Here is a 17,360-nt window from a genome sequence, read left to right as displayed (position 1 = left end):
CTGTAGGATATTCTTCTAAGAAGTATACTGTATTCCTTCTGCTCAAGTGTTTTATTTACTTCTTTTTTTCTCTCAACACGTTGACCGTCTCCCACTGAGGCAGGGTGTCCCGAAAAAACTGAAGCACTTTCACTATCATTCACACAATCACTGTCTTTGCAGAGGCACTCAGATACAACAGTTTAGATGCCACTCCAAACAGCCAATATCCCAAACCCCTCCTTTGGAGTGCAGGCATTGTACTTCCCACCTCCAGGACTCAAGTCTGGCTAACCAGTTTCCCTGAATCCCTTCACAAAATATTTCTCTGCTCACACTCCAACAGCACCTTATATAAGAAATAAAAAGTTCCAACTCATCACAATACAGAACTATTTTATGTAGGCATACTTCACTAATATGACTGGTTAAGTTCCAGACCACCACTGTAAAGTGAACATTACTTTAAAGCGAATCACAGCCTTTTCACCTGCCAGTGAATATAAAAGCCTGAAAACATGTTTACACTATCATTTATTAAGTGCACAATAGCACCAGGCCTCTATAAAAAAAAAATGCAAAAGTAAAAATAAGAAAATATATTTGAAAATTGCCAAGATTCATCATAAGAGCAAGGCAAATGACAGCTCTCTAAAGTGAGCACCATATTAACAAGGTATGCCTGTATAGAATACAGTAGTGATTATAATTTATTAATTTTTAATAAACTGGGTTTACTAATAATGTGTACTGGTACAGCATTTTATATTAGAATTTTTTTTTTTATTAACACACTGGCCGATTCCCACCAAGGCAGGGTGGCCCGAAAAAGAAAAAATTTCACCATCATTCACTCCATCACTGTCTTGCCAGAAGGGTGCTTTACACTACAGTTTCTAAACTGCAACATTAACACCCCTCCTTCAGAGTGCAGGCACTGTACTTCCCATCTCCAGGACTCAAGTCCGGCCTGCTGGTTTCCCTGAATCCCTTCATAAATGTTACTTTGCTCACACTCCAACAGCACGTCAAGTATTAAAAACCATTTGTCTCCATTCACTCCTATCAAACACGCTCACGCATGCCATATTAGAATTACAGTGGACCCCCGGTTTACGATATTATTTCATTCCAGAAATATGTTCAGGTGCCAGTACTGACCGAATTTGTTCCCATAAGGAATATTGTGAATTAGACTAGTCCATTTCAGACCCCCCAAACATACACATACAAACACTTGCATAAATACACTTACATAATTGGTCGCATTGGGAGTTGATCGTAAACCGGGGGTCCACTGTATATACATAAATATATTACAGGAGAAAGGGGGCTAATAACCCCTTCTCCTGTATACATTATTCAAGTTAAAGAGAGAAACTTTTGTTTTTTCTTTCTGGGCCACCCTACCTTGGTGGGATACAGCCAGTTTATTGAAAGAAATATATTACAGCAATTAAAAGTAAATGAAGATATTAACACTCACTGGCACGATCCTCACTCGTCTTCTGGAAGAGAGCTCTTCGATTCTTTGAGCTCTGATCACCAGGCTGGCTGCTAGACTCTGCAGATTCTATAGCCTCCCTTTTGAAAACAAAGTGACAATGATTAATAAAGTGTGTGAAAGCACATTGTACCTACTGATGTGAAGCAAAATGGACTAATATACAATTCGGTTATACGAATGGAATTAAATTCATCAGTACTAACTTAAACACATGACAATAGAACGACTTATTTTTTTACAAAGGTAATACACAATACTTGTTAAATTTATCAGAGTTATTTTTTATTCACAAAGAAACAGAGGTGTTATATAATCACATCATGGAATTGTGTAATATTTGTTTGGGGGACTTGCATGTCCAACATTTTAAGCGAGATTTGATTAACAAATCTAAGAACTGTCATAACTGCAAGATATACAATGCCGTTTATTAAAAAAGATTTCACAAAGAAAGTAACAGCCTATGATGCAGACCACTCAAATTCTGTTTTACTCCAAGAGTGAAAAATTTTAAATGTACCCAAGCATGGAGAAGTTATCTGGTTAGTTGTGTTATTTTTTTGCAATAATAGTTCACGAATTATAGATTAACATGCTTCCATCATAAGAGATATAATAACAGACTGATTAAAAAAAAAAAAAAAATATGTTCCCTACATAAAAAAAAAAAATATATTCTAAAATACTTTTCAAAGCAATCCTCATTTATGTTTTCTTCGAGAACTGAATTTTGGCTTAGTTGCTAAGCACTCCTTACTTTGAAGAAGATGGAAAGAGAGGTTGGCGCACGACTGTAACGACACCCCCTTTGAAACTTTCACCAGTTAGGTCTAGATCAGTGGTGGGAGTCTGTACAGTTGGAGATGGTTGTCGGCCCTGACTTGTCGTAGTTGTTGAGTCAGCCACTGGTTCACTGAGTTGAAATTAGAAAATGCATTGCTAAGCTTAAAGGCAAAGAATGACTTGAAAAAGTTGGTTTTTATGAATTTTTTTTATCAGCAATGCTTTTTATGAAGCCAATTATCAATCAATAAATGTTGCAAATCCAGAAAATTCACAATAAGAAATGCTGTGACCAACACAAATGATAATACATTGCCTAACACCAACAGTTACACCACACTATAAAATGACACCAAAAATTTAGAATTTAGCATATTTATGGGCTACAGATTTAAGAGAATTAATGCAACCAACAAACAAATCATTCTTATAGAACAGTTAACTTGCCGAGCTCATCCAGTGACATTTCATGCATGTCCAGTTCTTCAAGGGGATGCCTTGATATTGGTGAAGGTCTCATGATTACAGAACTGCAGTTAGTGTAGAATCCCATTCCTCAGATAAAACCCTGATTACCTCCTATGTCCCAAACACTGCATGACCCCCTACAGATTTAGAACTTCCCAATATAATAATGATCCACGTGTCCAAAGTAAATTTAAACAAGTGTCTCCTCATTATCAAATGCCTCACTTATATGGCAGGTTAGGTTCCAGTTCAGCGCAGTAAAGCTAATATCACTTTACAGCGAATCACAGCCTTTTTTCCACATGCCAGTGCATATGTAAGCGTAAAAACATTTGCACTATCATTTATTAGTGCACAATACCGCTAGGCCTAAAAGAAAACAAAAATAAAAAAATGTTACAACACTGTATTGTTAACTTATATTAGCAAGGTAAGCCTGCATTTTTATTTCCACATTTTCACTACCCTTCACCACAATTAGAAACCATAAGGTTTCCTTAGACAGCTTGAGGATTAAGTAATGGCAAGTGTGTTTTCCTGTAACCTCGTTTTGCTACGAAATATGTAGTGTTAACTTTCGAATTAATTTGTTCTAATTCAGGAATGCCTGTTTTTTTAGTACATTCATTATACAACCTTTTTTTTTTTTATCACAGGCCATTTTGCACCACCACAGGCCATTTCCCAGCATCTTTTATTTATTAGCCGTCCTTCCAAAAGTGCCATATCCCCATCCATCCTTCAGAGTCCTGGCACTGCACTTCCCACCTACACTAGTTTATCTATATGAAGACCATTTCTATCAGAAATCTGCCCTCTGCTAGGTTTTAGTGATTACATGTGGGTGGATCTTGTGTGAATAGTAACTTAGTGGCTTTGTAATAACCTACTTACAGTTACAGGGAAGAACTATGTGGCATATCAATAAATTTAAGCTGACCAAATCTATACATAGGTCAGCTTAAAATTATTTAATCTCTAGTATTTTGGTATTAACTGTGTAGTTTCCAGTGGTTATAGCACATACAATACCACCTCCTCATGGATCCCATTCCAGAAATCTACCACTATTTATGAAATATTTTCTAGCATCCTTTTAGCACCTTTTTCTTAGTTTGCAATTTTGGCCTCTTGTTCTCCCTGTTGAAGACACAGACTCATCTTGGCCTGCACTTTACAAGCTGCGTGTGTTACCCTTTGTAAATTATTGTTATTTTGAAGTAGATTACATTGCAGTTTGAAAACATGGCAAGAGTCCTAAAACTCCAAGCCAGTGTGTAAACCACTCAGCCAGCTGACCGAGTGGTTTACATACTGTTGTGAAGTTATAGTACTCACTATGGGCTCAAACCACCACCTGTCCCATGGTTTGATGTTTGGCAGTTTAAATTAATATGACATGAATAATTTTGGTACTGGTTGTAAATACACTTGATATGAATGAGGAATATTCTTCACAAATAATCTTCACAAAACCATCCCAAGGAACAGGTAGATGGCAGAAGAAAGGCATTATACAGACAAGAGGTATTCAACTTGCAGAAGCAAACAAGCTAAGCAAAACAAATTAAATAAATTACACTACCTTGTTCTCTCTTATTTTAATTTCCTAATTAATATACTAACCTGCTTGCATCTGTACCAAGGAGCAGAGCAATGTTGTTTAAATTCCTTTCACCACTGAAGAACTCGTCTAGCACCAATTTTGCCGTCTGCAAACGGACATTTTCTTCTTAGAATTGGAGCAATTATGCAAGGAAAGTAATACTGTGCCAAATACAGTGGTACCTTGACTTAAGAGGGCCCCAACTTACGAGTTTTCCGAGTTATGAGCTGTCGCTCAGTCGTTTTGCTATGAGTTGAGAGCCACAGTCCGAGCTATAATTGATTAAACAAAAAAAATATATATATATATTACATATATACATTACAGTGGACCCCCGGTATTCGATGGCATCGGTATTCGATAAATCTGGTATTCGATGCATTATACCGCAAAAAATTTTCCTCGGTATTCGATTGAAAACCCGGTATTCGATATGATTCGTACGAGACCTGTCCACGTGTGGCCTGAACTGCCCCGTGTGTGCCAGTGTTTACAAGCCAGCCAGTGTGCGCGCATCTAAGGATACATTCGGTACATTCCATATTATCCATATCACTGTCTGGTGCTCATTTCTGCAAAGTCACCAAGGGCCCCAAGAAAGCTTCTAGTGCCAACCCTGTGGTAAAAAGGGCAAGAATTAGTATGGAAATTAAGAAAGATTTTGAAGGGTTTGGGGCTAACCGTGAGAAGCCTATGCCAGTTGCGGAATCCATTGTGCCTACTTCAAAAATTAAGGAAATGTGTGCACAGTGGGTTGAAGTGCAAACCTTTATGGATGAAAATCACCCTAACACAGCTATTGCAAGCCGTGCTGGTGACTATTACAATGACAATGTTGTGGCCCATTTTAGACAAATCGTAAAGGAACGGGAGGTACAGAGCTCTATGGACAGATTTGTTGTGCGACAGAGGTCCAGTGACTCAAGCTGGTCCTAGTGGCATTAAAAGAAGAAGGGAAGTAACCCCAGAAAAGGACTTGCTACCTCAAGTCCTAATGGAAGGGGATTCCCCTTCTAAACACTAACACCTCTCCCCTCCTCCCATCCCATCAATCATCACCAGATCTTCATTAAAGGTAAGTGTCAATTATTTTATTGTTATTGTAATTATTCTATTGCATTAAACTTAATATTTCATGTAGTAAAAGTTTTTTTTTTTTTTTCATACTTTTGGGTGTCTTGCACGGATTAATTTGATTTCCATTATTTCTTATGAGGAAAATTGATTCGGTTTTCGATATTAGATGAGCTATCAGGAACGGATTAATATCGAATACCGGGGGTGTAGAGAGAGAGAGAGAGAGAGAGAGAGAGAGACAGAGAGAGAGAGAGAGAGAGAGAGAGAGAGAGAGAGAGAGAGAGAGAGAGAGAGAGACAGAGAGAGAGAGAGAGAGAGAGACAGAGAGAGAGAGAGAGAGAGAGACAGAGAGAGAGAGACAGAGAGAGACAGAGAGAGAGAGACAGAGACAGAGACAGAGACAGAGAGAGACAGAGAGAGAGAGAGAGAGTGAGTGAGTGAGAGAGAGAGAGAGTGAGTGAGAGTGAGTGAGAGTGAGTGAGTGAGTGAGTGAGTGAGTGAGTGAGTGAGTGAGTGAGTGAGTGAGTGAGAGTGAGTGAGTGAGAGTGAGACTGAGTGTGAGTGAGTGAGAGTGAGTGAGAGTGAGTGAGAGTGAGTGAGTGAGAGTGAGAATGAGTGTGAGTGAGTGTGAGTGAGAGAGTGAGTGAGAGTGAGTGTGAGTGAGTGTGAGTGAGTGTGAGAGTGAGAGTGAGAGTGAGTGAGTGAGAGTGAGTGAGTGAGAGTGAGTGAGTGTGAGTGAGTGTGAGTGAGTGTGAGTGAGTGTGAGTGAGTGTGAGTGAGTGTGAGTGAGTGTGAGTGAGTGTGAGTGAGTGTGAGTGTGAGTGTGAGTGAGTGTGAGTGTGAGTGAGTGTGAGTGTGAGTGAGTGTGTGAGTGAGTGTGAGTGAGTGTGAGTGTGTGAGTGTGAGTGAGTGTGAGTGAGTGTGAGTGAGTGTGAGTGAGTGTGAGTGAGTGTGAGTGAGTGTGAGTGAGTGTGAGTGAGTGTGAGTGAGTGTGAGTGAGTGTGAGTGTGAGTGTGAGTGTGTGAGTGTGAGTGTGAGTGTGTGTGTGTGTGTGTGTGTGTGTGTGTGTGTGTGTGTGTGTGTGTGTGTGTGTGTGTGTGAAATAATGGAAATCAAATTAATCCGTGCAAGACACCCAAAAGTATTGAAAAAAAATTTTACCACATGAAATATTAATTTTAATACATACAAACTGAAGAAGACATGTACAATTACATGACACTTACCTTTACTGAAGATCTGGTGATGACTGATGGGATGGGAGGAGGGGAGAGTGTGGATGGTGTTAGTGTTTAGAAGGGGAATCCTTCCATTAGGACTTGAGGTGTCAAGTCCTTTTCCGGGGTTACTTCCCTTCTTTTAATGCCACTAGGACCAGCTTGAGTCACTGGACCTCTGTCGCACAACATATCTGTCCATAGAGGCCTGTACCTCCCGTTCCTTTATGACATTCCTAAAGTGTTTCACAACATTGTCAGTGTCACAATTAAACACCTGTTCAGGTTTCAATTCTTCACTGTCTATGTACTTGAATTCCTGCACATATTTTTCAGCTGCTTTTTGGTCCAAACTGGCAGCCTCACCATGCCTTGTCACACTATGTATGCCACTACGATTCTTAAATTTCTCAAACCAACCTTTGCTGGCCTTAATTCACTCACATCACCACTAGTTGCAGGCATTTTTCTAATTAAATTGTCATGCAACTTCTTAGCCTTTTCACATATGATCGCTTGAGATATGCTATCTCCTGCTATCTGTTTTTCGTTTACCCACACCAATAACAGTCTCCAACATCTTCTATCACTTGCGATCTCAGTTTCGAAAACAGTTGCACTTTTGGCAAGAACAGCTTCCTTGATTGCCGTTTTCTTGGCCACAATAGTAGTGATGGTTGATTGGGGTTTTGTGTACAACCTGGCCAGCTCGGAGACACGCATTCCACTTTCATACTTAGCAATGATCTCTTTCTTCATATCTATAGTAATTCTCACCCTTTTTGCTGTAGGGTTGGCACTAGAAGCTTTCTTGGGGCCCATGGTGACTTATTTTGCAGGTGCAATCACTAAAAACGCTGAGATAATATGAAATGTTCCGATTGCATGTTTGGATGGGACGGCGGTGGCTGGCTGGCTTGTAAACACTGGCCACAAGTGGACGCGTCTCGAACAGAACGAATCGTGTTGTAGTTTTTTAGCACTAGTGAAGGCAAAATTTTTGCGTTCAAATGTATCGCTAGTTGGATTTAACGTTAGACGATGCCATCGTTGGTCAAGGGTCCACTGTATATATATACACAGTGGACCCCCGCCATACGATGGCATCGCGTTACGTTAAATCCGCTATACGATACATTTTATTGTAAAAATTTTGCCTTGCCTCACGATAAAAAAAACTCGCCAAACGTTATTCCTCCCAAACCTGTCCGTCCAGCCTGTGTGCATCAGCTGGACTGCCGTCATTGTTTACAAGCCAGGGTGGCCGGTTGTATGCATACATTCGATACATTTTGTATTATTCCATTGTTTATAGTGCTTGTAACTGCTAAATAAGCCACCATGGGCCCAAAGAAAGCTTCTAGTGCCAACCCTGTGGTAAAAAGGGTGAGAAATACTATCGTACCAGTCAGCTGCTGCTGCACCATGGTTAGTTGTTGCTGTACCACAGCTCCCCTCAGGGGAGGTTCCTTGATGTTGGTGAGGGGCTCTTGATTTAGGGAATTGGATCTGTGCTTCAGTTCCCCGAATTAAGCCTGAATGCCTTCCACATCCCGCCCAGGCACTGTATAATCCTATGGGTTTAGCGCTTCCCCTTGATTATAATAATAATAATGCACCACGGTCAGCTGTTGCTGCACCACGTGTGGCTTAACGGGAAACAATTACCGAGAAACTAACTCCAGAGGGTTAGCCACCCAGGATAACCCAAGAAGCCAGTGCATCATCGAGGACTAACTTATTTCCATTGGGGTCCTTAATCTTGTCCCCCAGGATGCGACCCACAACAGTTGACTAACACCCAGGTGAACAGGAAAAAATGCCTGGAGCTTGTGCTCATATTGGTGAATTAAGGCCAGCAAAGGTTGGTTTGAGAGATTTAAGAATTGTAGTGGCATACACAGTGTGATAAGGCATGGTGAAGCTGAAAAATTCCAACCCCAACAAGTGTTCAATTGTGACGAAACAGGCCAGTTCTGGAAGACAATGCCAAACAGGACTTACATTACTCAGGAGGAAAAGGCACTCCCAGGACACAAGCCTGTGAAAGACAGGCTAACTCTCCTGTTTTGTTGTAATGCTAGTGGGGATTGCCAAGTGAAGCTTTTACTCATGTATCACTGAAAATCCCAGTGTTCAAGAAAAACAGTGTCTCATCACTCATCAATACTCTTCAATAAAGGTAAGTGTCATTTTAACATTTATTTATGTAGTTATTGTGCATGTCTCATTGTTTTCTTTGTAGGGAAATGTATATTTCATTTATTTTTTTTTTTTCATACTTTGGGGTGTTTTGCACAGATTAATTTGATTTCCATTATTTCTTATGGGGAAAATTTATTCGCCTTACGATAATTTCGGCATACGATGAGCTCTCTGGAACGGATTAATATCGTAAGGTGGGGTCCACTAACTAACTAACTAAATATTATATATATATATATATATATATATATATATATATATATATATATATATATATATATATATATATATATATATATATATATATATATATATATATATATATTATATTATATATATATATATTATATATATATATATATATATATATATATATTATATAATATATATATAATATATATATATATTATATAATATATATATATATTATATAATATATATATATTATATAATATATATATATTATATAATATATATATATTATATAATATATATATATTATATATATATATATATTATATAATATATATATATATTATATAATATATATATATATTATATAATATATGTATATGATATATATATATTATATAATATATATATATAATATATATATATATATATATTATATAATATATATATATTATATAATATATATATATTATATAATATATATATATTATATAATATATATATATTATATAATATAGTATATATATATATATATATATATATATATAATATATATAATATATATATATATATTACCTGGAGTTTACCTGGAGAGAGTTTCGGGGGTCAACGCCCCCGCGGCCCGGTCTGTGACCAGGCCTCCTGGTGGATCAGCGCCTGATCAACCAGGCTGTTGCTGCTGGCTGCACGCAAACCAACGTACGAGCCACAGCCCGGCTGATCAGGAACTGACTTTAGGTGCTTGTCCAGTGCCAGCTTGAAGACTGCCAGGGGTCTGTTGGTAATCCCCCTTATGTGTGCTGGGAGGCAGTTGAACAGTCTCGGGCCCCTGACACTTATTGTATGGTCTCTTAACGTGCTAGTGACACCCCTGCTTTTCATTGGGGGGATGGTGCATCGTCTGCCAAGTCTTTTGCTTTCGTAGTGAGTGATTTTCGTGTGCAAGTTTGGTACTAGTCCCTCTAGGATTTTCCAGGTGTATATAATCATGTATCTCTCCCTCCTGCGTTCCAGGGAATACAGGTTTAGAAACCTCAAGCGCTCCCAGTAATTGAGGTGTTTTATCTCCGTTATGCGCGCCGTGAAAGTTCTCTGTACATTTTCTAGGTCGGCAATTTCACCTGCCTTGAAAGGTGCTGTTAGAGTGCAGCAATATTCCAGCCTAGATAGAACAAGTGACCTGAAGAGTGTCATCATGGGCTTGGCCTCCCTAGTTTTGAAGGTTCTCATTATCCATCCTGTCATTTTTCTAGCAGATGCGATTGATACAATGTTATGGTCCTTGAAGGTGAGATCCTCCGACATAATCACTCCTAGGTCTTTGACGTTGGTGTTTCGCTCTATTTTGTGGCCAGAATTTGTTTTGTACTCTGATGAAGATTTAATTTCCTCATGTTTACCATATCTGAGTAATTGAAATTTCTCATCGTTGAACTTCATATTGTTTTCTGCAGCCCACTGAAAGATTTGGTTGATGTCCGCCTGGAGCCTTGCAGTGTCTGCAATGGAAGACACTGTCATGCAGATTCGGGTGTCATCTGCAAAGGAAGACACGGTGCTGTGGCTGACATCCTTGTCTATGTCGGATATGAGGATGAGGAACAAGATGGGAGCTAGTACTGTGCCTTGTGGGACAGAGCTTTTCACCGTAGCTGCCTCGGACTTTACTCTGTTGACGACTACTCTCTGTGTTCTGTTAGTGAGGAAATTATAGATCCATCGACCGACTTTTCCTGTTATTCCTTTAGCGCGCATTTTGTGCGCTATTACGCCATGGTCACACTTGTCGAAGGCTTTTGCAAAGTCTGTATATATTACATCTGCATTCTTTTTGTCTTCTAGTGCATTTAGGACCTTGTCGTAGTGATCCAGTAGTTGAGACAGACAGGAGCGACCTGTTCTAAACCCATGTTGCCCTGGGTTGTGTAACTGATGGGTTTCTAGATGGGTGGTGATCTTGCTTCTTAGGACCCTTTCAAAGATTTTTATGATATGGGATGTTAGTGCTATTGGTCTGTAGTTCTTTGCTGTTGCTTTACTGCCCCCTTTGTGGAGTGGGGCTATGTCTGTTGTTTTTAGTAACTGAGGGACGACCCCCGTGTCCATGCTCCCTCTCCATAGGATGGAAAAGGCTCGTGATAGGGGCTTCTTGCAGTTCTTGATGAACACAGAGTTCCATGAGTCTGGCCCTGGGGCAGAGTGCATGGGCATGTCATTTATCGCCTGTTCGAAGTCATTTGGCGTCAGGATAACATCGGATAGGCTTGTGTTAGTCAAATTTTGTGGCTCTCTCATAAAAAATTCATTTTGGTCTTCGACTCTCAGTCTGGTTAGCGGCTTGCTAAAAACTGAGTCATATTGGGACTTGAGTAGCTCACTCATTTCCTTGCTGTCATCTGTGTAGGACCCATCTTGTTTAAGTAGGGGCCCAATACTGGACGTTGTTCTCGATTTTGATTTGGCATAGGAGAAGAAATACTTTGGGTTTCTTTCGATTTCATTTATGGCTTTTAGTTCTTCCCGCGATTCCTGACTCCTAAAGGATTCTTTTAGCTTAAGTTCGATGCTTGCTATTTCTCTGACCAGTGTCTCCCTGCGCATTTCAGATATATTGACCTCTTTTAGCCGCTCTGTTATTCTTTTCCGTCGCCTGTAAAGGGAGCGCCTGTCTCTTTCTATTTTACATCTACTCCTCCTTTTTCTTAGAGGAATAAGCCTTGTGCATACATCGAGTGCCACCGAGTTAATCTGTTCTAGGCATAAGTTTGGGTCTGTGTTGCTTAGTATATCTTCCCAGCTTATATCGGTTAGGACTTGGTTTACTTGGTCCCACTTTATGTTTTTGTTATTGAAGTTGAATTTGGTGAATGCTCCCTCATGACTAGTCTCATTTTGTCGGTCTGGGGCTCCATGCATACATGTCTGAACCTCAATTATGTTGTGATCTGAGTATATTGTTTTTGATATGGTGACATTTCTTATCAGATCATCATTGTTAGTGAAGATGAGGTCTAGTGTATTCTCCAGTCTTGTAGGCTCTATTATTTGCTGGTTTAAATTGAATTTTGTGCAGAGATTTAAAAGCTCGTGTGAGTGTGAGTTTTCATCAGAGCTGCCTCCTGGTGTTATTTCTGCAACAATATTATTTGCTATATTCCTCCATTTTAGGTGCCTTAAGTTGAAATCCCCCAGGAGCAAGATGTTGGGTGCAGGAGCTGGAAGATTTACCAGACAGTGGTCAATTTTTAACAGCTGTTCCTGGAATTGCTGGGATGTTGCATCCGGAGGCTTGTAGACTACCACAATGACTAGGTTTTGGTTCTCGACCTTTACTGCTAAAACTTCCACTACGTCATTTGAGGCATTAAGCAGTTCTGTGCAAACAAGTGACTCTGCAATGTACAGGCCAACCCCCCCCCTTTTGCCTGTTCACTCTGTCACATCTGTATAGGTTGTAACCTGGGATCCATACTTCGTTGTCCAAGTGATCCTTTATGTGGGTCTCAGTGAAAGCCGCGAACATTGCCTTTGCCTCTGCAAGCAGTCCACGGATGAAAGGTATTTTGTTGTTTGTAGCTGGCTTTAGACCCTGTATATTTGCAAAGAAGAATGTTATCGGACTGGTGGTATTGTTGGTACTGGGGGGGGATTTTTTTTCCGGCATTAGTATCTGTATCTGTTGGTTTGGAGTGGAGGCCATCGACTGTGGTTCCACTCCAGGAATGACTGGATTTGGTGTACGATTTCTGCCATTTCCTGCCAGTTTTTTTTCCTTCCTGGCACTAAAAAACCTCTCCCTCTTGAGTGGCTGTGGCTACCCAGGTTTTCCCCTGGCCTGGATGTTTTGTATCTTTTTGTCCCCTTTAGATGGTATGCCTGGCAATTTAAGTTATAGCACAGTCTTTCCTGTACTGAAGAGGTACACATTTCAGGGTGAAAAAGCTTACAGGAAGGGAGTTTGCATTTTCCTGTTTTCATATGGGCATGACATTTTCTAGGGTGGTCATAGTTGCATGTCCCATCTGTTTTTCCAGATTTCCCATGCCAGCAGATACCAAGTGCATAGTATGTGCACAGGCTTGGTTTCCGCTTGCCTTATATATATATATATATATATATTATATAATATATATATATATATTATATAATATATATATATATATTATATAATATATATATATATTATATAATATATATATATATATATTATATAATATATATATATATATATATTATATAATATATATATATATATTATATATATATATATATATATATATATATATATATATAATTATATATATATATATATATATAATATATATATATATATAATTATATATATATATATATATATAATATATATATATATATAATTATATATATATATATATATATATATATATATATATATATATATATATATATATGTATATGTCGTGCCGAATAGGCAGAACTTGCGATCTTGGCTTAAATAGCAACGTTCATCTTGCCATATAGGACAAGTGAAAATTTGTGTATGCAATAATTTCGCCAAAATCTTTCTGAACCTAACGAAAAAAATATATTTCACTGTGTTTGTTTAGTATTAAATTATTGTAAACAAATCTAAAATATATTTAGTTGGATTAGGCTAAAATAAATTGTTCTTGTTATAATAAGGTTAGGTAAGTTTTCTAAGATTCTTTTGGTGCAAAATTATAAATTTTTACATCAACATTAATGAAAAAAATATATCTTTAAACGTATAAGGGAAAATTTTAGAAAGGACATAATTTTAAATGAGTTCTTGCTAATTGACCAGTTTTACATATTCGGCACGACATATATATATATATATATATATATATATATATATATATATATATATATATATATACACATACACATCACTGGAGGTAATCATGTACTTATCTTTAGTTATTCTACAAAAAAAATAAAGTTGCTAAGTTTTTAACATTTGCAAAATATCTTGCCTTTTACTCCCACACAAATCCCAAAATATTTAAAATATTTCCAATATTCTACAAGCCAACTTTAGAACAATTTTTTTATGATTCCTGTCAATATTATTGCATTTACTTTAATAATAAATGGTGGGCTTCATGAAAAATCAATAACTTACTTCCAAGATACAGTATTCATATATCACGGCACTAGTGATCTAGTGCAGTTAGCCTCTCAAAAACTCAAGTTTTCTCTTACCCAGGACCAAAGAACACATTATAGGAAGGAGCGGTAATGATTTTATATGCTCGAACTGGTCCTGGACACTCGCTATATTATGGCCTATTTTATCCATTCTAGAGTATATATGTTTCTATGTTACTTATAGTGTTTATTATGTCATATTATATCAATTCTGATAGATAAGTAAGCCAAAGAGTTAATATTAGTGTTCTTTTTTTAATGTACCAGCCATATCCCACTGAGGTGGGGTGGCCCAAAAGGAAAAAACGGAAGTTTCTCCTTTTAAATTTAGTAATATATACAGAAGAAAGGGTTACTAGCCCCTTGCTCCTGGCATTTTAGTCACCTCTTACGACACACATGGCTTACGGAGGAAGAATTCTGTTCCACTTCCCCATGGAGATAAGAGGAAATAAACAAGAACTAGAAGAAATAGAAGAAAACCCAGAGGGGTATGTATATAATATATGCTTGTACATGTATGTGTAGTGTGACCTAAGTGTAAGTAGAAGTAGCAAGATGTACCTGAAATCTTGCATGTTTATGAGACAGAAAAAAAAGACACCAGCAATCCTACCATGTAAAACAATTACAGGCTTTCATTTTACACTCACTTGGCAGGACAGTAGTACCTCTCGTGGTGGTTGCTGTCTACCAACCTACTACCTACAATATTAGTGTTATACTGAAGTACACCTACCATCCGACTTACGACCTGCTCGACTTACGACCACTCGATTTACGACCGTGTTTTTTATGCCAAATTTCTGGGAAACAAACAACTATTTGTGTTGTACACAGTGTTTATCCTAAACCTTACAGTATAAAATACAGTACTAACAACATAAAAAGTAAAGTAAAACATGAAATACCAAAATAAAACAAAATAAAGTCATTACAAAAATGTTTTGTTTATATTCAGTAGTAAAGTTCGACTTACGACCATTTCCACTTATGACCGGTTTCTCAGAACCGAACTCGGTCCTAAGTCGGATGGTAGGGGTATTTCCTCCTGCCCCTGGGATGTTTTTTTTTTGGGCTGCAACAGATTAATGGCATTTCAATTAATTTCAACGAGGAAAATCGATTTGATATAAGAGGAAGTTGAGTTACGAGCTCGGTCACGGAGCGAATTAAACTCTTAAGTCAAGGTACCACTTTTTTTTTTTTTTTTAATGAACTGGCTGTATCCCACCAAGGCAGGGTGACCCAAAAAGAAAAAAAACTTTTTTTTAAATTTAGTAATTTATACAGAAGGGGTTACGAGCCCCTTGCTCCTGGCATTTTAGTCGCCTCTTATGACACATGGCTTATGAAGGAAGAATTCTTTTCCACTTCCCCATGGAAAACTGTGCCAAAATACCCAATTTTTTTTTTTTTTTTTTTTTTTAACACATCGGCTGTTTCCCACCAAGGCAGGGTAACTCAGAAAGTAAGAAAAACCCAAAAAGAAAAAAAAACTTTCATCATTCAACAGTTTCACCATCACTCATACGTAATCACTGTCTTTGCAGAGGCACTCAGATACGACAGTTTAAATATCCCTCCAAACTGCCAATATCCCAAACCCCTCCTTTAAAGTGAAGGCATTGTACTTCCCATTTCCAGGACTCAAATCATTTAAAAAAAAAAAAAAAAGAAATACCAACCCTGACAAGATGCAAGTTATTTCCAGTGATCCTCAGAACATCGCTTCCATGGGTGACAGTGTAGCGATATTCTCCTAAGGGGTCATCTCCCATAGACTGGCTGTGGACAAGGGTGTTCCTCTTCGAGCCTGAACGCCGAGAACCAGTAGAGAAAAATACTTTGAAAACAATTTGTACTTTTATAACACTGTACAAATTTTAGACAAACCAAACAGTACAGGGTATCTTTCCTACTTTGTTCCTTCTGGAAATGTGCCCTCCTTAAGAGGGCATCACTATGAAGACTTTTCCATGCACATTAATTTCACTAAAGTGATCAGGGATTTCTGAATGAACATCAAAAATATCTGGCATGAAATGGGTACACAAAAACATGTATGAAAATTAAAGAAATGAGCTGCAGGGATGTCAAAGTACTTCAGCCTCAGGGTGGTTATAAAAAAACAAAAAAGCGAAATTAACTAGAGGCACTCACGAAGTTCTACCTTGAAGACAGCCTGGGGGATGCTGGTAATTCCTCTTATGTAGAAAGGAAGGCAGTTAAATACCCTCTGTTTTCATAAATACTATAAAATCTTACAAGCTGTAAGAATTTACTGTTTTATAAGCACAGCATAGAAAAAAAATTCACTTTTTGCCAGAATCATCACAAACAATAGAATGCCTACATTTCATATAATTCATCATACATTTCTTTCAATTATTAAAGAATAATTAAAAACCACCACACTTTCAGGTAATAATAGTAAAACTGTAATGACTACTGTATTAAACAAGCAAAGCTGCACTCTACAATTTTTTTTTTTAAATTACTACAGTATTTACAACTTGACTGCAGTGGAGTGGAGTAAAGGGCTCATTTAGCCCTCCACTCTAGCAGCCATAATACAATAATTTTGGTAACAATTTAAGCATCTCAAATTACCAAGAAACTTTTAACAAGGCAATAACTTACTGAGCGATATCTCATCAAGAGAGAGATACTTCCGAAGCACTGAGTAAAGGACCGAAATTTTTTTATTCATATGCCGAAGTACTTAAAAACTAAATTTAAGCGATACAAAAGAGATTACCATACTTTAATGTAAGATACTAAGATGGCTTTTCACTAAATGGTTAAGTGTTAATTTTGTTAACAATGATAATATTAACTTGTAGTTATTTCAACGTACTGAAGTATGGTATTGCTGTCTGAAGTCTAATTAGTATTGAAAAATTAAACAAACTATAGAAAATATAAACTGCAAGAACACAGATAGCATACATGTATTTCAGTATGGTAATGAGAAATATTAAGATGGTTACCTTGCAGAGTTTCATCAGAGGTATGGGACGAGATAGATGATGATGATCCTCCAAGAGTAGTGAAGATGGATCCTCTTTCATCGCCTCGGACTGGAGAGGCATTGCGTCTTATTGTCTCCTCTATGAGATGCTTAGCTTGGCTTGCCAAAGAAAAAGTTCAGCAGTCAACTCATTTTTTTTTT

At 37.7% G+C, this 17,360-nt stretch overlaps 1 protein-coding gene across 9 annotated transcripts in view; it reads right to left on the bottom strand.

Annotated features, from left to right (window-relative positions):
• The window catches only part of mxt (Eukaryotic translation initiation factor mextil), a 95,232-nt gene that overhangs the window by 32,724 nt on the left and 45,148 nt on the right, over positions 1-17,360 (bottom strand). For 5 of the 9 annotated variants that reach the window (XM_053795063.2, XM_053795071.2, XM_053795069.2 and 2 more), the window contains 6 exons: positions 17,179-17,318; positions 16,829-16,867; positions 15,874-16,016; positions 4,364-4,449; positions 2,244-2,399; positions 1,466-1,563 (listed from right to left, as the gene is read on the bottom strand). In XM_053795063.2, the coding sequence (XP_053651038.1) occupies positions 1,466-1,563; positions 2,244-2,399; positions 4,364-4,449; positions 15,874-16,016; positions 16,829-16,867; positions 17,179-17,318 (662 nt within the window). Of the gene's footprint in view, positions 1-1,465; positions 1,564-2,243; positions 2,400-4,363; positions 4,450-15,873; positions 16,018-16,828; positions 16,868-17,178; positions 17,319-17,360 lie in introns of all 9 variants that reach the window. The other 4 variants (XM_053795066.2, XM_053795070.2, XM_053795068.2 and 1 more) reach the window with 4 other exon arrangements.

The sequence above is a fragment of the Cherax quadricarinatus genome, chromosome 72 (genome assembly GCF_038502225.1).
Source record: "Cherax quadricarinatus isolate ZL_2023a chromosome 72, ASM3850222v1, whole genome shotgun sequence".
In the NCBI taxonomy this organism is placed as follows: domain Eukaryota; kingdom Metazoa; phylum Arthropoda; class Malacostraca; order Decapoda; family Parastacidae; genus Cherax; species Cherax quadricarinatus.
The sequence above is the reverse complement of the archived record's forward strand: the minus strand, read 5'-3'. Positions and strand labels throughout refer to the sequence as shown.